General features: G+C 37.7%; 1 protein-coding gene across 5 annotated transcripts; it reads left to right on the forward strand.

Moving 5' to 3' along the window:
* The first annotated feature begins 957 nt into the window (after nt 1-957).
* LOC110046180 (PP2C-like domain-containing protein CG9801) lies at nt 958-18,508 on the forward strand. Of its 5 annotated transcripts, none has more exons than XM_020751865.2 (4): nt 958-1,171; nt 3,396-3,558; nt 14,869-15,925; nt 16,473-18,508. In XM_020751865.2, exons 2-4 carry the CDS (start codon nt 3,518-3,520, stop codon nt 16,917-16,919), a joined length of 1,545 nt encoding a protein of 514 aa, XP_020607524.1. In that variant the 5' UTR covers nt 958-1,171; nt 3,396-3,517; the 3' UTR covers nt 16,920-18,508. The 5 variants fall into 5 exon arrangements, with proteins under 5 accessions (XP_020607524.1, XP_089143276.1, XP_020607523.1 ...); XM_089287150.1 differs by lacking the exons at nt 958-1,171; nt 3,396-3,558 and adding exons at nt 6,181-7,503; nt 9,589-12,621; XM_089287151.1 differs by lacking the exons at nt 958-1,171; nt 3,396-3,558 and adding exons at nt 7,398-7,503; nt 9,566-12,621.
* Nucleotides 18,509-19,096: the final 588 nt, after the last annotated feature.

Raw genomic sequence — 19,096 nt, forward strand, 5'->3', positions numbered from 1 at the left:
TCAGGGAACCTTCGTGCAGTTCTCGTATTAGACCAGTAAATTATTAGGCCCTGTCCACACTATACACAAAAGGAATTTGAAAACGGAGGTTTCACTCTAAAAACGCATCAAACGTTTTCCGTCCACACTACACCGGAGGAATTTAAAAACGCAACAATCACCGGTCGCTTAGCTTGTGTTAAAAAAACTCTCGAGTAGGGAAATTACATGATTATCGTGGTCACCGTTTTTAAAATGTTTTCTGTCCACACGAGAACGAAAAGCCGGTGTTTTCAAATTCCTCCGGTCTGAAGGGCGTTTTCGAAAATCTCCGTTTTCGTGACGGATTAGTGTGGACGGTAGGCCTAACCGTAGAAACAAAGCGGCGTTTTCAAATTCCTCTGCCGTATTGTGGACGGGACCTAAAACAAGATGTATAAGAAAATTTCAAATCAATATTTATACGATATTGGATTCCAGCTTGCTCCCCATAAAAACGTTGTATTCCATGCCATTAATTTTGGCTTGAATTCAACCTTGCGGCTTGTTAGAGTGAATTCAGTTGAAGCAGTCGAAACATTGCTGACCACGGAAGGGCAAACTGTCTAATGTACTTCTTAAAATAAATGATTTTCATAATGAAACAGCATAGGACTCTTACGAAGTTGCTGCATTATATTGCTAATTGTTCGATTTTTGACGTGTTTTTTAAAGACTCCATATATTCGCCCTGTTTCTCCGTTACCATACATAGTTGTATTTTGTCACGAAACAGTTCTTGGTAGCGTTAACAGTTTGAGACGTTCATGTATCGATGGGTACAAAATTCTAGTATGTAAATAATTTTGAATTTTTTTGTTTGCCAGATACTGATTTTCTCCACGACCTTTTGACTTCTTCCTTAACTTCTCGTGGCATAAACAGCCATAATTTGTATGGTCGGTATTTTTGAAATTTTTGAGCTTCCTTGATTGCTACTGCCTGCTATGACGTCATCTGTCAAGATATTTTGTTCTACCCGACTTCATGTATCACGGTCGGAAACTGTTGAGTAAAACATGACTGCATGAATTACGTGCTTCACGGTTCGATCTGATGATTCCGTAAAATTTAGCTGTAGCGAAGAGTATTTGTGATAATCAAAATCAAGCCATAAAAAATGCCACAAATTTAAACGTGACATCGCGTTCAGGTAAGTTGAAATTTCAGTTTCTGTCCGTGTTAATATTCTATCAATAATCATAATTTCAACTGAAAGATTAGCGTTTTTTTCCGACTCGCGTGGTAACTATTATTTATAATAACTCTTAAGACTTTTATTTCCCGATCTGAATGATTCTGTACCAGTTTTCATTTATACATGAGTTTTCAAACTAATTTGGTGCGTGTATTCGGCTGGAAAAAGCAATATCACAATGAGGTATTCATTTTAATTTATTCGTGTTGATATTTTGAACACTAACCAGAGCACGTAGAGCATAACAACTCGGTAGTGCTATTGTTCTGAAGCAGGCTTTATACAGCACTTAGCTTTTTTATAACTGTTCATGTTTAATGGGTAAAAAAGAATTTGTTTCTCTCGCTTGCGACTGATGTGATTTTTTGGTCTTTGTTGCCCACGTGCGGGCTCTGAGTCGGTCCGGAAAATGTTAAGTTTCATGTTCTCCTTCGTGCAAGTTTCAGGAAGTTACAGAGCACGCACAACTGTTCAAATAACCTGAAAGAAAAAAATATATGTATGTTTTTTTTTTTTTTGTTTAAGTCTATAATGATTTCTTTTATTTTGTGATTGCCTACGTTTCTTTTACTAAGTTTTGAGAATATTGGCGTTGTATTGACAACATTTAGCTTCCACTGAAGATGTTTGGATCAAGTAGTTTTTGCCTTGTCCCAAAAGAAGCGGCGGAAAATCTTCTTGCTCCAGGGCATTGACCAGCTGGAAATGAATTTTATTTCAGATCCGTCTTTCCGAGTCGATTTTACGACCGATGGGAAACCCAAGTTGAAAAGTTTTTTTGGAGCCGTGTATGGGCTCAAATTATCACGACAGTAAAATATAACGTAAACATCACTGTTTGCGGCCCACAAATAAGTTACATCAACAGAACTCAACAGATTGCTGGGGTATGGCCCGATAAGACATTAAATTCTTTACTGACGATGAATGGTATTCATAATAAAAACTTCATAGCTATTTATGGCTGACATCGACCTTCATGGTAATTCCAATCTGAGACACTATACGAATATATTTCTGTAGCGTTTCGTCATGGAACATTTATATCTATTATATTCCTAAGTACCTATTTTAGTCAGGAGCCCATGTGATGGGCTCTTGACCATAATAGGTACTCTGTTGAGGCCGGTAAAAGAGTTGAGGTCAATTGAGCGCGCGAAAAGAAGTAGGAAGTCTAAGCTTATTATTGTTACGAACAAAAGGAAATTATTTACTGAGCCGATGAAACTTCGTGCCGTAAGCTAGTAAGTGTTCTTCTTCTATTAGTAATTAATACAGGCTTCGCATAATTTTCACATGCAACGCTTATTTTAACTGTTACTTTAAGGAACAAAGTCAGATATCTGTATTATTTTGTTTCTAATGTACACCTCATGAGCGTTTTTTTCCTTGGTTTCAAGTACCAAGTATTATTTCTTAATTCTTAAAGCAAGCCGGAAAGATCATTTCTTATTATTAGCTATTATTATATACTCTTCCTGCGCACACGGAAGCCCATTGAAGATTGAATCGTTAAGCAAATATTTGATGCAGCTATCAACTGTAGCGTCCGTTGTTAGTCAGTCTGTAATTGGAGGCTCAACTTCGACTCGATTTGCTGAGTGCGATTCACTGATATAGAGACAACGAGGAGAAAAATTTGAGTCCTTGACCCAGTAGAACAAAATTATATCAAAAACACCGTTATCATAATCTTCTGAAAATATCACTTTATTCTTATAAATTTCTTACCTGGTACAAGAAAATTCTCTTCGTAGCGAAAAACGCTTTCAAATTTTAAAAATAGGTTTAATTGTATGTAGAAAAAAGGTCGTTGGAAAGAAGTTGGGACAGTTTTACTCGTTTAAGACGGAATAGTGAAATTTTTAACATAAAAAGTATAAATTTGACATTTTCCAGCACTTCGCTGAAGTGTGACGTCACTGACTGTTCGCGCGCTTTCATTTTTCTTTATGTTTGGCACCAATTCGGTGCTAAATATATAAAATGATGGCAGAGATTAACCTTTGTTAGTTAGACAAACCGCATATCACTAGATCGTAATAAGATGGCGTTGGTCCAGCAAGCCAGAATGTAATGTATTTCATATTCAAACAACGAAATGGAAAACGTTTCACCACCAGTTTTGCCATTAGAAATGACTTTCTGCTCAGTTTTTCTCCATTTTTCTCCTTTTTAGAATAGCCGCAAAAGATCAAGAACATTTCCCAGGCATGTTTGAGCTTATATTGTAAGTTTAACAATTTCAATAACCAAGTAAGTCACTACTAAAAAGAAGGGAAACAAATTTCAGAAGGATCAATGTTGAGTCACCTTTGGCAAGAGTTTAAGAGTACGCTCGGGTAAGTATCAATTCATATTTGATATTATAAAAGACTACACTTACTAACTCATCCGAAACTCGAATTCAAACGAGAATTAAACAAGAAACATCTCCCAACATCTAAAAGAAAAGCCCATGGAGGGATGGAGAGTGCAAAGTTGACAGAAGGCCCGGAAGATACATAAGCAAGGAATGCTTCTTGGTATTCTCAACCATGCAACTTGAGGTTGATTATGCCCCGTTTATCGGTCCAATTTTGCAGTTTGGAAAAGAAAAGAAAAATACCTAGGTAATATAAAAAACAAATAAATAGTGTTGGACTCAGGCACAGGATTGGAAGGTATCTTTGTGTATTAATTACGTGGTCAGTGGAGGTACAGCAAATGGACAAACATCTCTGGTGCTAGCAGTCCAACCCACTAGGGCTGACTCCTCCTCGACAAGGAAGGAGTCAGTAGGTGAAAGACGTATGACTTGAAGATTGAGAATTTTCGACAAATTAATTGAACATACGACTGATGAAGTAATAACAATAATAATAATAATAGTAATAATAGTAATAATAATCATAGTAATAATTTAACAACTTCTAGAGCGCTATTTACATTTACTGATCAACAGCGCTTGACAACTTAAAATACCACAATAAAATTCAAATTTGTAAAACATATTACATGTATATTAATTAAATAAGATATTTATAATAATGATAACAAACTTAATTAGTAATACTAATAAGAGTGAATGTTAAGAAGGATACACTTTAAAAGCTACACGAAATAAATAAGTTTTCAGCTTACATTTAAAAATGGTTAATGACTGAATATCACGCAAGTTCAGCCGGCAAACTATTTCATAAATATGGAGCAGCAGCAGAGAAAGATCTATCACCTAAAGTGACAAGCATTTTCCCTTTAGGAGGGTCAGTCTAACAATTAACTTTGATTTGATCTAAGATTATATATAGATCTAGGGATTATGTTAATTCAAAGTCAAGACAGGTCAAGAGGAATCTGATTGACATACGACGACATGCGCGCCATTTGTTAGCTCTTTTGATTCATAGCATACGATTGTTACTTTGTAGTTAACTTTTCTTAATTGCAGGGTGAGTTTCAACTGTTGTAGTTTGTAAAGAAGTGATTTCTTTTATTCAGCCAATTGTCGTAAGATAACAGGCTTTCTAAATAACCAATTACCTGTTCAATGAAAAGATAACGAAGAAATTATTTTGGACTAGGAAATACTCGCACTTCTCAAGGAAATCTTGCATTGAATATATTCTGTATGTTATTAAAACCTATTTTTCGTCCAGGTCTTCAACACCTTCTAAGTTCTTTGTTCACAATTTGTTTTTTTTCTAAAAAAAAAAACAGTGCCTTTCTAATCTTAAAACTTAACTTTCGTTCTTTCGGCGACACTTTACGGAAAAAGTTGATCTCTTGATGTACGTCCGCTTAATTACTCAACCGATTCAGTGGCGCTTAATCAAGTTATTTCTTATTATTATACATTTTAGTCACCATCTGTCTTCTCATTGGCTGAAAGCCTGCAGTTAATTCTGGGAAACAGCGCAACCTACAGATTATTCACTAATCTGCTAGCAGATTAGTGAATAGTAATCTGTAGGTTCCGTGCACAACGCATGATTTCCAAGAATAATGTCAAGTTCACGGACAGCGAAGTAAGAACATAGCTTGTCGAAAATAAACTGTGTTCGGTGCGTAAATGCGTTTGTCGTTATTTTCAACAATGTGTAACAAAACAATTATTAGGTTCGGTTTTTGTGACATCCGAAATAATTAAGGTGTCGGTTATTGTTTTTAGCCGAAGCCTTCGGCTTCGGCTGATAACACTTATCTCGACATTAATTATTCCGGATATCACAAAAACCTCGTCCAATAATTGTTTAGAATACAGAATTTTGCACAAGTAAACATGCATATTACTAAGCTTATTTCAGATCCTTTTGTTCCTGAGTTCTAGAACAGCTCATAAAATTCAAACCACCTTATAAATTTACTTTTAAAACTTATGAATATGTAATGCAGTGCTTAAATATAAGCCGCTGTAATGAGGTCATTCTGAAAATAGTCAAGAGACGTACACGACTATTGTATACTCTGAGAGACATTAAAGCCGAATTCCTGAGTTAGCTTGATCTGATTCCTGGAACACAAAATTTCTACTGACAATCTGTTTGGTGACACTTGCAAACTGCGGAACAAAACAAACCTTCAAGTAGACTGTGGGAAAAGAACTGACACATGATTTTATTGACTTGCAAATTGAGATTGTAAACCCAGAATATCTGGCAAAACTGACAGAAAATCTCAGTGTATTTAGAGCAATGTTCTGGTGCATTTAAACGGCAAACATAGCCGGTTTCTCAACTATAATGCAGTATACAGCATAGATTTTTTGGCAAACTGAATTGAGAAGAACTGTATTAATTAAGAGAAATTTTCGGGCGCATTTGTTTTGTCACGAAGACCGGTATACATTGCATGGGCTATCTGTGGCGTTTACGTGACATTTTGCATTCGATGCACCACCTCGAGTCAGGTGATATGTGTACGTATCGGTACGGATTAGATGTCGTCAACAATGAATGAGTTGCCAGTAATCGGATACCTGTGTTTGCGCAAAGAACTCTGGGATTGTCAGGGGGCAAACATTGCTAGTCGCTAGAAGGAAATGTATGGCGAAAAGTTGTTTCGAGGTACAAGAAAACGATTCTTGAGAGAGATTAACGCTTTTTTGACGTCGTTTTTATCGCAAATGGATTTGGGCAATGTTGATATGTGAAATATGTAAGTTTTTGTTTGAATAACCGTGAAATATGTGACAAATCTACCGATAAACTCTGTTGCTTGCGTGAGGTTTATTGTGAAATTTACATTGTGTAATGGTCTGAAAATATTACAAAATTATTTAGGTATAAATCGAGAGGAAATAACCCAGTAAAGCCTTTTAAGTTGTGTACAGGCTACTTTTAGCTTTTTGGAAAGCTCAGTCATACAAATAATACTGAAAATAAGCCCGGTGGCGATCATTGTACTGTCTGGGGGTGATTTAACGACAAATGAGTCCGCGCGACTCATGCTGTGTGGCTACTGTGTTGCTCCAAGCCTTTGTTTTGCTTTTACAAGCACGTATTTCAGTGATTTTCCCTTTCTATAACAGATCAAGGGTGGCTCCTTGAATATATCTCTGAGTATTTGTATTTAAAAGTGCCATTTGTGCGTGATTATGCTTTCCAAAGTTTGGTATTGATGGTTGAGTGAAATTGCCCGACACTAAGGGTAGTAGTTCCTTCTGCAATTTTTGATTTCTGTTTTAGAGCTTCTTTTCTGTCTTTATATTTAACTTCTCGGAGGGTCTTCTCTACCATTTGCTCCGGGTAGCCTCTCGAGATCAGGCATGTATTGAAATTTTCAATATTCTCTTCAATGTATTTCACAATAACCCTCACACAAGCAAAAGGGAGTTTATCGGTAAATTTTGTCACTTATTTCACGGTTATTCAAACAAAAACTTACATTTTCCATGTATCAACATTACCAAAATCCATTTGCGATAAAATAACGGCGAAAAAGCGTTGATCTCTCCCCAAAACCATGTTTTTGGGCGTCGAAACAACTTTTCGCCATACATTTCCTTCTAGCGACTTGCAATGTTTGCCCCCTGACGATCCCAGAGTTCTTTGCGCAAACACGGGTATCTGATTACTGGCAACTCATTCATTGTTAGAGTACCAGCGAAGACACATAACACGTAGAGTAAGGTGTAATGACGTATTGAAGTCTTCGTGTAGCTGTTTTGTAACAGTTTAATCATAACGGATGAGTTCTATTACGGGACACACGTCGTATAATCCAGTGAAGATTACAGCGAAGCGCAAGTTTGAATCTGAAAGCGTGTGTTACTCTTTGCTAAGATGGTTTGTGACGCCAGGTCTAAGGTAAGTTTAGTTTACTCAATCCGTGTTACACGGCTTCTGCTAATAACCTCTCGATGCAGGCGTGGATTATCGACAGAGAGAGAGAAACTGAGAAATCCACTGGCTCGTTTTTCGATTCCCGTTTGGGACACATGCGTTAGAGCGGTTTTCGAGCAAGGAACTACAAGTACAAATTAAAATACCTTCTGCACCCAGACGCTACGAGTTTAGACTAACACTACCGGAGATAACAGGAATTTGTGGCTTGTAACACGACTAGAACGTAATGCTGAATTCTGTTTCGCACTCTCGAAATCGCATTACTATAAAATTTGCCACGAGGTCAAGATTTTTTGTTGAAGAGTTTTCCCTACATTCACGCCAAATGTATTGTTTAGATTTCTGCTTCCTTCGCGTTGCTATTTTAATGAGCTTAATTTGTCATTGATTATATTCTCTACCTCTAATCTATTGAATCAAGAACTCAAATCTTGGCACAAATAAGAGGCCTTGAGCTGCATACTTTTCGTCGTGGCTTGTGCGTCAAGACGTTACACGGTATAGGAGAGCAAGGATCAACTTTGGAGCAGGTTGACGGCGATTCACGGGCAAAACACAGGTCTAATCGTGTACAATGCAGTGGCTTTCTCCTCCGATCTGTATTAAAATGTCTTTTCTTCGAGTAGAGGATGAAGCTAGAAAGCGGATGTTGATGTCAAAATGAGTTCATATATTTACATTTTATTGCAAAAAAACAGGAACACTAACCCAGCGCACGTATTCGCGTACCTTTCAGCACATTTATTTGTTAGATTAGTTTTTCAACATCAATAGTGAAGATGCGAATTGGTTGCTCTTCCTTGAACGTGACAATTAATAAAGTTGATAAACTCGTTGCGGTTTTCTCCACAATAACCATTTGATCGGTAAATTGAGCAAAATATCAAGTAACCATGAAGAGAAAGTGAAATGTTTACAATCATTCTGACCACGAAATTTCCATACACACGAACAATAAATTCGGGTTTTGCCCTATAAGCAAGTTGTTCGCCGAGGGAGAGTCCCCTTAAAACATTGGATAATACAGAATTTATGAAGGTGAATCCCTTTTTGTACATCTATCACATTCTGGTGGGCACATTTGTGTCAATCAAACGCTCGGGGCGGTAAATTAAACACTTTTCATGCTCAAAGAATAACACATTTTCGATCATTACTCTGCGTTATGGTTACTCATAGAACATGAATGTTTGTCTCAGGTTCAAGAGTCACGAGACATTCATGGTGCTGATGGATCTAATTTTTTATTACACAAGTGTTTCTTCTTATCCTTGCTAGCTTAGTGTGTTTTCTTACACCGATACACGATTGAAAGCCCCCCTCCCCCGCTCCACCTTTTTCGTCTCTTACCGTATTTTTTCTTCTGTAAATTATTAAACGTACAAAGAAAGGCAAGTTAATTTGAGAAAATGGCCCCATTGTGTAAATTGTGAAGTTGCCGTGTTTGTTGGCCTTTTAGTTCCAGTCACGAGGCCGTCTCGTGCTCTCGATTTGCTTTGCACATAGTTTGCTAAGGTCAGGTTTCGTGAAGAGTTCTTTGTGCTACCTCTCGAACTCGTCCGGCACAAAATAGGTCCATAATGCGTACACACTGGGACGTTTTTCAGAAGAGCGTATAATCTTGACTCGTTCTCTCATCTTAACCATATGGAATCTTTTTTGGTTTCCTGTCAATATCACCTCCTTGCTGATTTTTACCTAAACAAATTAGTTTTCCTTCGCGCAAATTTGACTGTAAGTTTTGGTCATCCTCCCTCCTAAATTTGCTTAAATTTTGCACTCGTTCATTTCCCTAGAGACAAAATATTCTTGGCTCTTTTATAGCTTCTCTTTTAGCCCTTTTATCGGGCCTTTTTTCATTTGGTGAGGCAAGGGAACATTCGGATCAAAACACGACTGTGAATTAGTCACAAAACAGAAAAGATATATCTTGGTTTTTCCTTGTGACAATCAGTGCCTAGCTAGGAAATAAGAGATTTTCCACACGTTTGGTTATACTTCAATCTTTCTTGGGTTCTTTCAGACTCTATCCATTTACTTGCCTAGATCCTGTACGGCTTTCTCCTCGGACCAAGTCACCCGAAGACGATTGAATGAGGCGAAATATCAAGGCCTAGGAACTAGGCAATCCATTTACGACAAACGCTCACAAACACTGATGTTCACTGAGTTAGAAGTCACGTCGTTTCGTCCCGAGACGTGAATGAAACGAAACCTGGAAAGGGCAGGGTGTTGCTTAGACGTGCTTACACCCTCTCAGTTCAGCATATCAATACAGCCTCTGAATTCGACAGAACAGTGAATTCGGAGAAAGTACAAAGATCTTTAACTGTAAGTTGTACAATATACAAACATCAAAACAAGGGATTATCAATAAACTCGCGATGTACAAATACAGAGCGTGAACGTACACGAGTTCATAACGTGGCACAGCTCAGATGCGTGAGATTAGCCTGTTCAGTAGGAGGAAAACAACTCGATTTCCGTGCAGTATGAAGCAGACGCGAAAAACAAGAGGTTGGAAAACGTCCCAGTTTTTCCTGATAAAAATTTGCAAATTTAAAATTTACTCCGTAGACCAAAAAGAGGATAAAAAACGAAACAAAAAAGGAAGCTGACCAAAAAATAAGGTTCCCATATCGTGCTGATGTAACCCGATATGTTGTTTGTTTTAATACATTGGAGGAATTTGAAAACGCAAGTTTCATTCTGAAAACGCATCAAATGTTTTCCACCCACATTACGCCGGAGGAATTTGAAAACGCAACAACCACCGATCATTTTGGATTTGTGGTTGAGGAAAACTCGCCCAGGGAAATCACATTAAAAAGATTTCCGTCCACACTAAGACGCAAAGCGGCGTTTTCAAATTCCTTCGGTTTGAAGAGCGTTTTCGTAAAGCTCCGTTCTCGTGACGGATTAGTGTGGACGGTAGGCGTAACCGTAGAAATAAAGCTGCGTTTTCAAATTCCTACGGCGTAGTGTGGACGAGGCCCTAAAATCATTGGAAAAATCCACTAGTTTTGATCCATATTGAAGCGCGAGTAAATCCATTGACTTCTGATTGTCGTGGTTTAAGTCATACAAATGAATCTTGATTAGTCACGCTTGCTGAAATGTTATCAATTACTGAATTAGTTCAACTGTGAAAGGCGAGGGACTTCGGATTACTGTACAAAGAGCAATTAAAATTACAAAAATCTATCTATCTTGAGAAATCAGAAAACTTGTAATATGTCAAAGTACGTTCAAGGAGACCGTTCAAATTTCGACAGTAAATGTCGGCCATGTCATTGATAAAGTGATCAAATAAGGACTTTATTTCATGAGGGTAACCCTTAATATAAACCATAGCAATACAGTTGGGACGCAGCCTTAGGTGTGTCTGTCGAACACAGACTGCAGATTGACGGAAATCCGCGTTGTGCGTTCGCCGGCTAGAGGAGTGAAAAAGAATTCGAGGGGAATGGCCCACCACCATGATTTCAACCATACACTCGTTTTTGTGTGTGTGTGTGTGTGTGTGTGTGTGAGAATACATTTTATAAGAATATCGAGGCTGAAATTTGCGAAATTCTAAGAATATTTTAAGAATAAACCAGAGGCTAAGATTTTGAAAAGAATATAATTTTTTGTGTCAAAAATTTGTGAATACAAAACAGTTATATGTTTTTAACTGAACCATATGAAATTGTGCCTTTCTCCAAACAGTAAAACTAGCCAAAAAACAGCATTAACTCTTTGTTCTATGCCAATAATATTTCTGGAAGAAGTCATGTGTGTCATATCAGACTTAATTGCTTGTATTACTTCACCGACACCAAAGTCGAACTGAAATGTCATACGCTAAGAATATTCACAAGAATATTTTCAGCCCAAAATCGGCAGAAAAATACGAATAATCAACCTGGGACGAAAAACAATATTCTTAGTTTAAAAAAGGCTAAAGACAGTGAACGCTTGCATTTGTTAGAGCATATTTTACCTTTTTCTCTTATAATTACAGCTTTTTCAGGGCTGGTCGGTTAGTATAGGCCCCACATGACATGAGAGCCGAGCCGGTTATTCAAGGGCTTTTTTTTTCGTTGGATTCTAATATCAAAGTTCAGTTGAAATTTAATGCTCGAGTCTAAAGGCCTTGGTTTCTGAAGAAATTATTTTGATTTAACTGAGATTATTACACGTGTGAACAAAGAAGATCTTTGACTAATTTTTATAAAGGAGCAACCGAACAAAGTGGGTAGATTTTGGTAACTGGCGTTTAGAACTGTGACAGAGACCCGCGGGAAGGAAGAAAATCTGACCTGCGCCACGCCCCTTATTCATAATCCCTCGGCCCCGGTTTAACTTCTTCCCATGAAAAATTATCTTCGATTCTTTATTTCCAGTCTTGGAAATTTGGATTTTTCACTTACACCCGTCATATCTATTTGTAAAAGAGGGTACCCTGCTTCCATAAGCTTTCTTTCTTCTGTAAAAGCGCGTGGACTCAATTGGACTTGAACCATGAACTCTGAACCCAGGATTAAACGGAGGTGTTCAAGTTTAGTAGAAAAAAAAGAGTACGAAGAATTATCGAGATATTGACATTTCAACAACTCTTTACTTCTTAGCCGTTCAATTGTCGCTCCGTCATTCCTGCTTTTGATCATACTCGAGAAAAAGATCGGTTTTCCAAATAACGCTTGCGAAATTTTGCGTTGGTGGTGTTACGCATTTTAAGTGACGTCACGCATAACATCACGGATAAAGTCATCATCACGGATAACGTCATCACGTGATTTTTACCTTGTGGTACTCAGATGAACATAAAGGCGAAGTTATCATCTTCGGTTAGTAACCTGCGAAATCGTCCTGGTGTGAGGGTGTAAGCGGTTAGAAAGACTTAAACAGCGAAATGGTCGACATCGAAGGCGCATACTGGAGTTATTGTAGTTCACACACTATGTATAACGCGCTTTGCAGAGAAAGTTCGACTAGCTCTGACAGTGGTATCGTCAGCGACTGCAATTCGGACGGGGACACTGTTTCTGTTGCCGAAGAAGTGGATTATTCTAAGAAACTGCAAGACGCGATTAGGTAGGCAGTTGTTTAAACGGTCTAGTGATAAAAGTCTTCTTGATTGAGGGGAACAAAACTAGTTTAGTAAATTTGATTCGGTGGACTCTTTTGCAGCCTATTGCAACATGTTGGACCCTTATATGAACTGGAGGTCAGTCGCATAATGTGACTGATTTAGTTATATCATCCAGGGTCCTCGTCACTTCGCGTTAAATATTTTCTTCCTATACCCTTGACAGGAAAATGACTAACAACGTACAGAAAACTTTCAAAAAGCTGGTACGTGGCTGACGAGAGATGTTGATCGAAACCTCGCGCTAAATCTTTGTCAAACACGATTGTATTCTGATAGGTACTTGAAACTTTCATTTGGATTGAATTTCGGTGATTATTTCTGCTAGAGCTAACTTTAGACAAGTCTTATTTTTAACCATAGAGCAAATTACAGATTGTGTTTACCAAATTTTAACTGAAACAAAAAGCCATTTCCGTTAAAAATGGTAATGTGGTGTCGGCTACTCATTCAAGGTGTCTGTTTTCGCTCACTGGAGGTCACGACCTCACTTGTTTATTTTAGTGACGTGTTAGAAGCGTATTGTCAAATTTTTTAGCATTAAATTACGTACTAATCTATGCAGAGAAGAGCGCTAGATTACAGTTTTAACTGAAAACGCCTACGGCCAGCTGCAAATCGAAACTGCTCGCGAGAAGTGGTTTCGATCGTTCAAGTTGGATAGAAGTTAGAACGGGGTCATTCTTCTATGACGGCGAAAATATTGCAAGAGAAAAAGGTAGGGTTTAAATTTCGCTTTCGATTTGTTTCATCTCGTTCTCGAGATATTTTGCAAATTTCCAACAGTGATAAAACCAAATTTGTCTTTATTTTTGTAGAGTCAGCTAGAGATCTAGATGTTACGCGACTGGTGTTAACTGCGTTTTTGCGTCTTCAGCTGTTAAATTTTCGCTCTTGAATTCCGGAGCATACACTTAATATCTTTTCGAATGTACATACATTTATGTCTTCGTTATATTATAACACCGCACGCAGTTCTACAAAAAGACGTGTCATTCGAAAGTGGTTAAAATGGAGTCAAAGTTTCTTGTGGTATGATCAACTCGCTAATCAGTTCGTAACTAAGCGATCTCAACTTATATGAAATGGTATGTTTCGAAGATTTACTTAAAAATTTTCTAGCTAAATTCTTCTGTATTTCTTTGGGAATTGTCAATGTATGAGGTCACGCGACCGCTACACGTGAGTGTGGTCACATCTCAGTAAATGTTCATCTGTTAAACTGTTGTTTTTTGAATACACGAACATTTTATTGAATGCAGATGTACTTATTGAGTGGGTTGGTAATTTCTAATAATATGTAGTTATATTTTGGCGTGTTAGCTGGAAAGAATTTTCACCCTATTTAAGGTTTTATGGTTTGAAGGCAAAGTCGCGTGAGGTTCTGCTATACTATTATGTAAGAGTAGGCCATTCTTTTGTCATTTTCATTGTGGGAATTCAAGCTGTTTATAGCGTGGAACAGAATCCTTTATTTACATAATTTTAGTTTTTCGAGTCTCACAGAATTCTATTTTGGCACATAATGTAGTAGGTGACATTGTACTCAGAAGAGAGAATAAATATATTATTTTCCTGCTTTGAGAAAAAATGCGAACATGAGGCTTTAAAGTGGATGTGAGAGGGGATGTGTTTGGGGAGGGCCTGGCCTGGCTGAGACATAATCTAATGTTTGTACATGTAATTTGTTAAAGATGTGTTACTTTAAATAAAAAAAGAAAATGTTTGTATGCTGTACCACTACGTAAGATGTGGATGAAATCTTACATAGTGGATGTTTCAGTGTGTCGGCAATAAATTAAAGCATCCATTTTTGAAGTGACAGTGGGTGAGGAAGTTGAAGTGCAGGCTTACCACTGTTTGTTTACATATGTCTCTAAATGTTTCCAGAAAATCTGCTTCTCTAGCAGAGTTTTCTCCAGTTGCTCATCAAGGAAATAATTTATGTCTTCAAGAGACTTGAGGGCTGGAGCTACCATCTCCAACATGTACATTCTTCAATTACTCTGCGTAATGTTGCATGGCTACTTATAGTACTGTATTTTTGTTCCCTGTAAAGAACTTTTTTTGCTTTGTGCCATCAGAGAACTTGTTCATTTCCTGCAAGAAACTTGACAAGAATCATCAAATCTACAGCAGTCTGCTGGCAGTCTGTTTATTAACTTTTTGGTTTTCTCTTTTTCCTACATCAGAGAAATAATGGTGCAACAAAATGAAGTACACTGGAGTAGACACTACGGCGACCTACCATGCCATAGAATTGTACCACCCAGCAAAGGAATACATGCTGCAGCTACAGGACCTGAAGAGGGTGTTAAGAACATCACTCTAGAGCCCATATCTCCCACCAGTAAATCTGAATGGAAGAAAAACAAGAAAGCAAAGGGTTGCGAACCCTTTGGCAAATGGACAAAACGTCACCCTCGAGCATACGGTATTGGAACCTCATTGTACGACTGTGATCCTGTTACAAACTGCACTTCTGGAGATCCAGTTGCAGATGTCTATGCGGTGGTAGCTGGAGAAAACAGTTGCATTCTAGCATTAGCTGATGGTGTAAATTGGGGTGAAAAGTCAAGACTTGCTGCCCGTTGTGCTGTTGCGGGTTGTCTACAATATTTAAGCAGTCATTTTTACACGGCAAACACTACTCGTGACATTATGAGTATTCTTCTTAAGGCATTTGAGCATGCACAGGAGTGCATCATTGACAACAATGCAACAATGACAACATTATGTGTAGCTGTTGTTTGTCAACTTGAAGCTAGTGGAAGGTGGGGTCTCTGTGTAGTCAATGTTGGTGACAGCCTCGCATTTACTTACAAGACAAGTAAAGGTGTACAAGAAGTGACCATCGGCTCACACTATGACAGTGAGGAAAGAGACATGCGTTGCCCAGGGGGATCTCTTGGCCCTGTTGATGGTTACAATCCAGACTTAAGAAATCTGACTTTCTCATTTACTGTTCTTGACCCTGGAGACATTGTCTTCCTCACAAGTGATGGCGTTTCAGACAACTTTGATCCCGTAATTGCACAATGCAAACATTGTGAAATTCCTGGTTTGAGACGTGCTAACAGTCTTGATTCAATGCTGGATGAAATTTCAAAGAGTAAAAGTAAATTTGACGAGGACAATAAAGGGGGCTCCATGGGCCAAAGTTCTAAAAGCGACCATGACATTCCCAGGTACCAAACACACGACCCTCCTATCTGGAGACACAAGACAATGCTTCATGAGATGACTAAGGTAATGTTGCTCTTGATGATTTTGAAGCCCTGGCCAAACAATAGCAACATTTCAATGCAACATATCACAACATTAGTGGGGGCAACATGTTGCAAGTGCTTGGCCACCCTGTTGTGACATTCCATATGTTGGGTGTTGCAAATCAAAAACCTAGTGTGCATGTCCTAGCGCACAAACCTGGCCAAACAAGTACAACAGGCAACATCCACAAAAGTTGCATGAAGTTTTGACCTTTTTCAAGCTTGAGCCAACAACACCCAACATGTTGCAACACGTTGCAACAGGGTGGCCAAACACGTGCAGAGTGTTGCAACCATTCCAACAATACTGCGACATGTTGCATTGAAATGTTGTAATCATTTGGCCAGGGCTTGAGAGATGAGAGATGACATTGAGAGATGATGTGAGCTGGAATGTCTCGGCAAGGAAATTTAATTAGCACCTGTCTAGTATTCTTACATTTGAAATCAATAAAGATAAAACATTCCTATGTACCAGCCTTGTGGTATTGCCAGATAACATTTTTAATCAACATATATTTTAACAGGTTATCCAGGAAGAAGGCCCTGAAGATCACATATCAGCAATGGAAGTCTGTGCAAAGCTCCTTTCACATGTGTGTAGATGCACTGAGAAAAAGCGATCTTTCCTAGAACAAGTAGACCGTGATGATCACAACCTAGTTGTATCAAACAAGGAATTTCGCAGGGCTAGGGACAAAGAAATTTCACGGCACATGCGTGAGTTACCAGGGAAGTTAGATCATGCTGCAGTTGTAGCATTTGAGGTGGGCCACTTTTCTTCAGAACCGCTGAAGTTAGAATCGGGTGGGCAAGCTTATGGTAAGCGGAGACGAAGCCTGTTCAATGACTTTATTTCTGGACTAAAGAAAACTGCCGACAGAAGAGCATCAGTTGATGACCCGTCTGGTGAATACGAGATAATCAGCAGCAGTGACTCTTTCACCGAGCTTTACTCCTTGTTTGGTAATTAATATTATGTACTAGTAGAACTGAAATATAGAATGTTAAATGTATCAGTAATATTTTTAATAACAACGGTTACTGAGATTATGGAACCTTCTTCATCGATCTTTCGGTGGTTATGTCATACATGTAGTTTGCATGGAATGAAAACTGTGTGTGTTAAAGATTTCAAATTTATTGTGAGGACCGTTCATGACACATCTTTGTCCAAGTTTCATCTCAAAAGCTTTTTCCTTTACACCTTACTACCATGTCCCTTACTGGAGATGTTGTACGTGTAGTTAGTTTGAGGTATTCGTATATTGTCTTCTTCTATAATTTGATCAAGAAGTTTTGTATATTTTGTATATAGCAAGAATTAAGATTACAGCTGTATATCGCATGGCAACTGTAAGAAGCTATAAAAAAGGGTTTAAATGGAAAGTCATATGATTTTTTTTAATTTTTTTTTTTTTTTTTTTTTACATAAAGTTACATTGTATTTTTAATTAGGATAGGGTTAATGTACCTGATCCATGGCCATTGACTGGTTTATTCTTGGAGAGAGAATGTTTTACTAGATGTGAAATTTAAAATTAAATAAATGTCAATAAAAGTAATTTCAAATTTATGGTAATTTAGAAACCTAAATTATTACAGAAGTTACTGATATTGTATAGAAATTGGATGTTAAGATCTGAAAAAGCTTTACATTGGTTTTGGTGCATATAGATATGTATAATTTTTTTTTGTATCAAAAGTGATTCTCTGAAGTTCTTACATGTTCACACTAACAAACAATTCAACAAATTTAGTGAGAAAGAAGCAGATATTTTGAGTAGATTTAAGTACCAGAATTACTTAATATATGCTAAATCAAAAACGATTCTGAAATACAGTGAAACCTGTGTTAAGCAGAGCACTTATTTAAAAGCGGACACTCTCTATAAGTGGACACCAGCTTGAGTGCCTAAATTTTCTTCCCACATTTCATGTAAATAAACCTGCATTCAGTGGAAACCTTACTAACACCAATATTGTTCCATTTTGTTACACAAAACCTGCAATAAGTGGACACTTCAAGGGCTTTTTACTTTTAAAAGCTCAGCTCAGACTCCTTTAACATTGTTCAGCAATGTCATTTTGAAGTTAAATGTGTAGATGTTACTGTAATTTGTGATGGGTTGATGGATTGTTACATGTAACAGTTGGGTAAGGAAGGGGATGGTTGGAGTAAGAATTGAACTAGCTTTTGGCCTTTTTCCTCTCTTTTGCCACAGGATATACCAGCCATGATGCTGTTAAACTACATTTAAACATTTAGTGTACAATGTACATTGTTGCACTGTGTTTAATTATTAAATTATGTGTAGTAGTTGTTCGTGTATGTCATTTGGATAAAAATGAGCATGAAGGGTTATGCTAGTTTAGGAGAAAGAATAAAATCAACTCCTTTTACATTGGTTCAAATACAAATTTTACATGAATTATGTATAGATTAAAATAATTTTATTTTACTATTGATATATTTATTTACATTGATTTATTTCACAAAAATGTTGACATTTTGTTGGATATCAATGTTAAAAAAAATAAAGTCATTCCTTTCAAGTCTTAATGTGCCAGTTATGATTCTATTGGGATAATTGAAAGAATTCTTCTTTACTGATAATTATCTAATTCTAGGAAAGATCTCGATCTGCAGCTCTCTCCACAGAGGTTCGGGTGTAACCTTGCGCCTGCACTCACATCGTGCAGCGGGTCTTCCCCACTAACAAACACCCTTGAGCCGCAAGTTACGTTCAACTTCAGCATCAGTCCCGAGTCCTTTGAATGACAAAGATGTTCGTTGTTTACTTGTGGTTGAAGTTCTGATACACGTTTCCCCTTGACCAAATAAAGACATCTTATTACAAACACCCACAGGGCACAGACAGGGCATGGAAGATTGTGTTTACCAAATTTAACTGTAACAAGACACTTAAAAAAAAAAAAAAATCGATTTTGGTTGACTCGTATTATTAACAAGTAATGACACGACTTCCTTGTGCCATATAAAGCACTCGTAATTTTTTCGGACTGAAAAATCGAAACTCCCTTTCCCCCTCCCCCCTCCCCACAACACACCTACACACACCCACACCCACACCCACCGTTCTTTACGGGCTCGTGTAATGTTTTTTAGCCTTCGAAAAATTTACTTGCT

Source organism: Orbicella faveolata, unplaced genomic scaffold (assembly GCF_042242905.1).
Source record: "Orbicella faveolata isolate gen_17 unplaced genomic scaffold, um_ofav_v1 contig_14, whole genome shotgun sequence".
NCBI lineage: Eukaryota > Metazoa > Cnidaria > Anthozoa > Scleractinia > Merulinidae > Orbicella > Orbicella faveolata.

What these genes read in the sequence shown, in the direction of transcription:
- LOC110046180 (XM_089287150.1), top strand. Translation starts at nt 12,440, where the DNA reads ATGGTCGACATCGAAGGCGCATACTGGAGTTATTGTAGTTCACACACT. An exon ending in AAACTGCAAGACGCGATTAG is followed by an intron (nt 12,622 to 14,868) that starts GTAGGCAGTTGT and finishes TTCCTACATCAG; the next exon opens with AGAAATAATGGTGCAACAAA. An exon ending in TGCTTCATGAGATGACTAAG is followed by an intron (nt 15,926 to 16,472) that starts GTAATGTTGCTC and finishes ATATTTTAACAG; the next exon opens with GTTATCCAGGAAGAAGGCCC.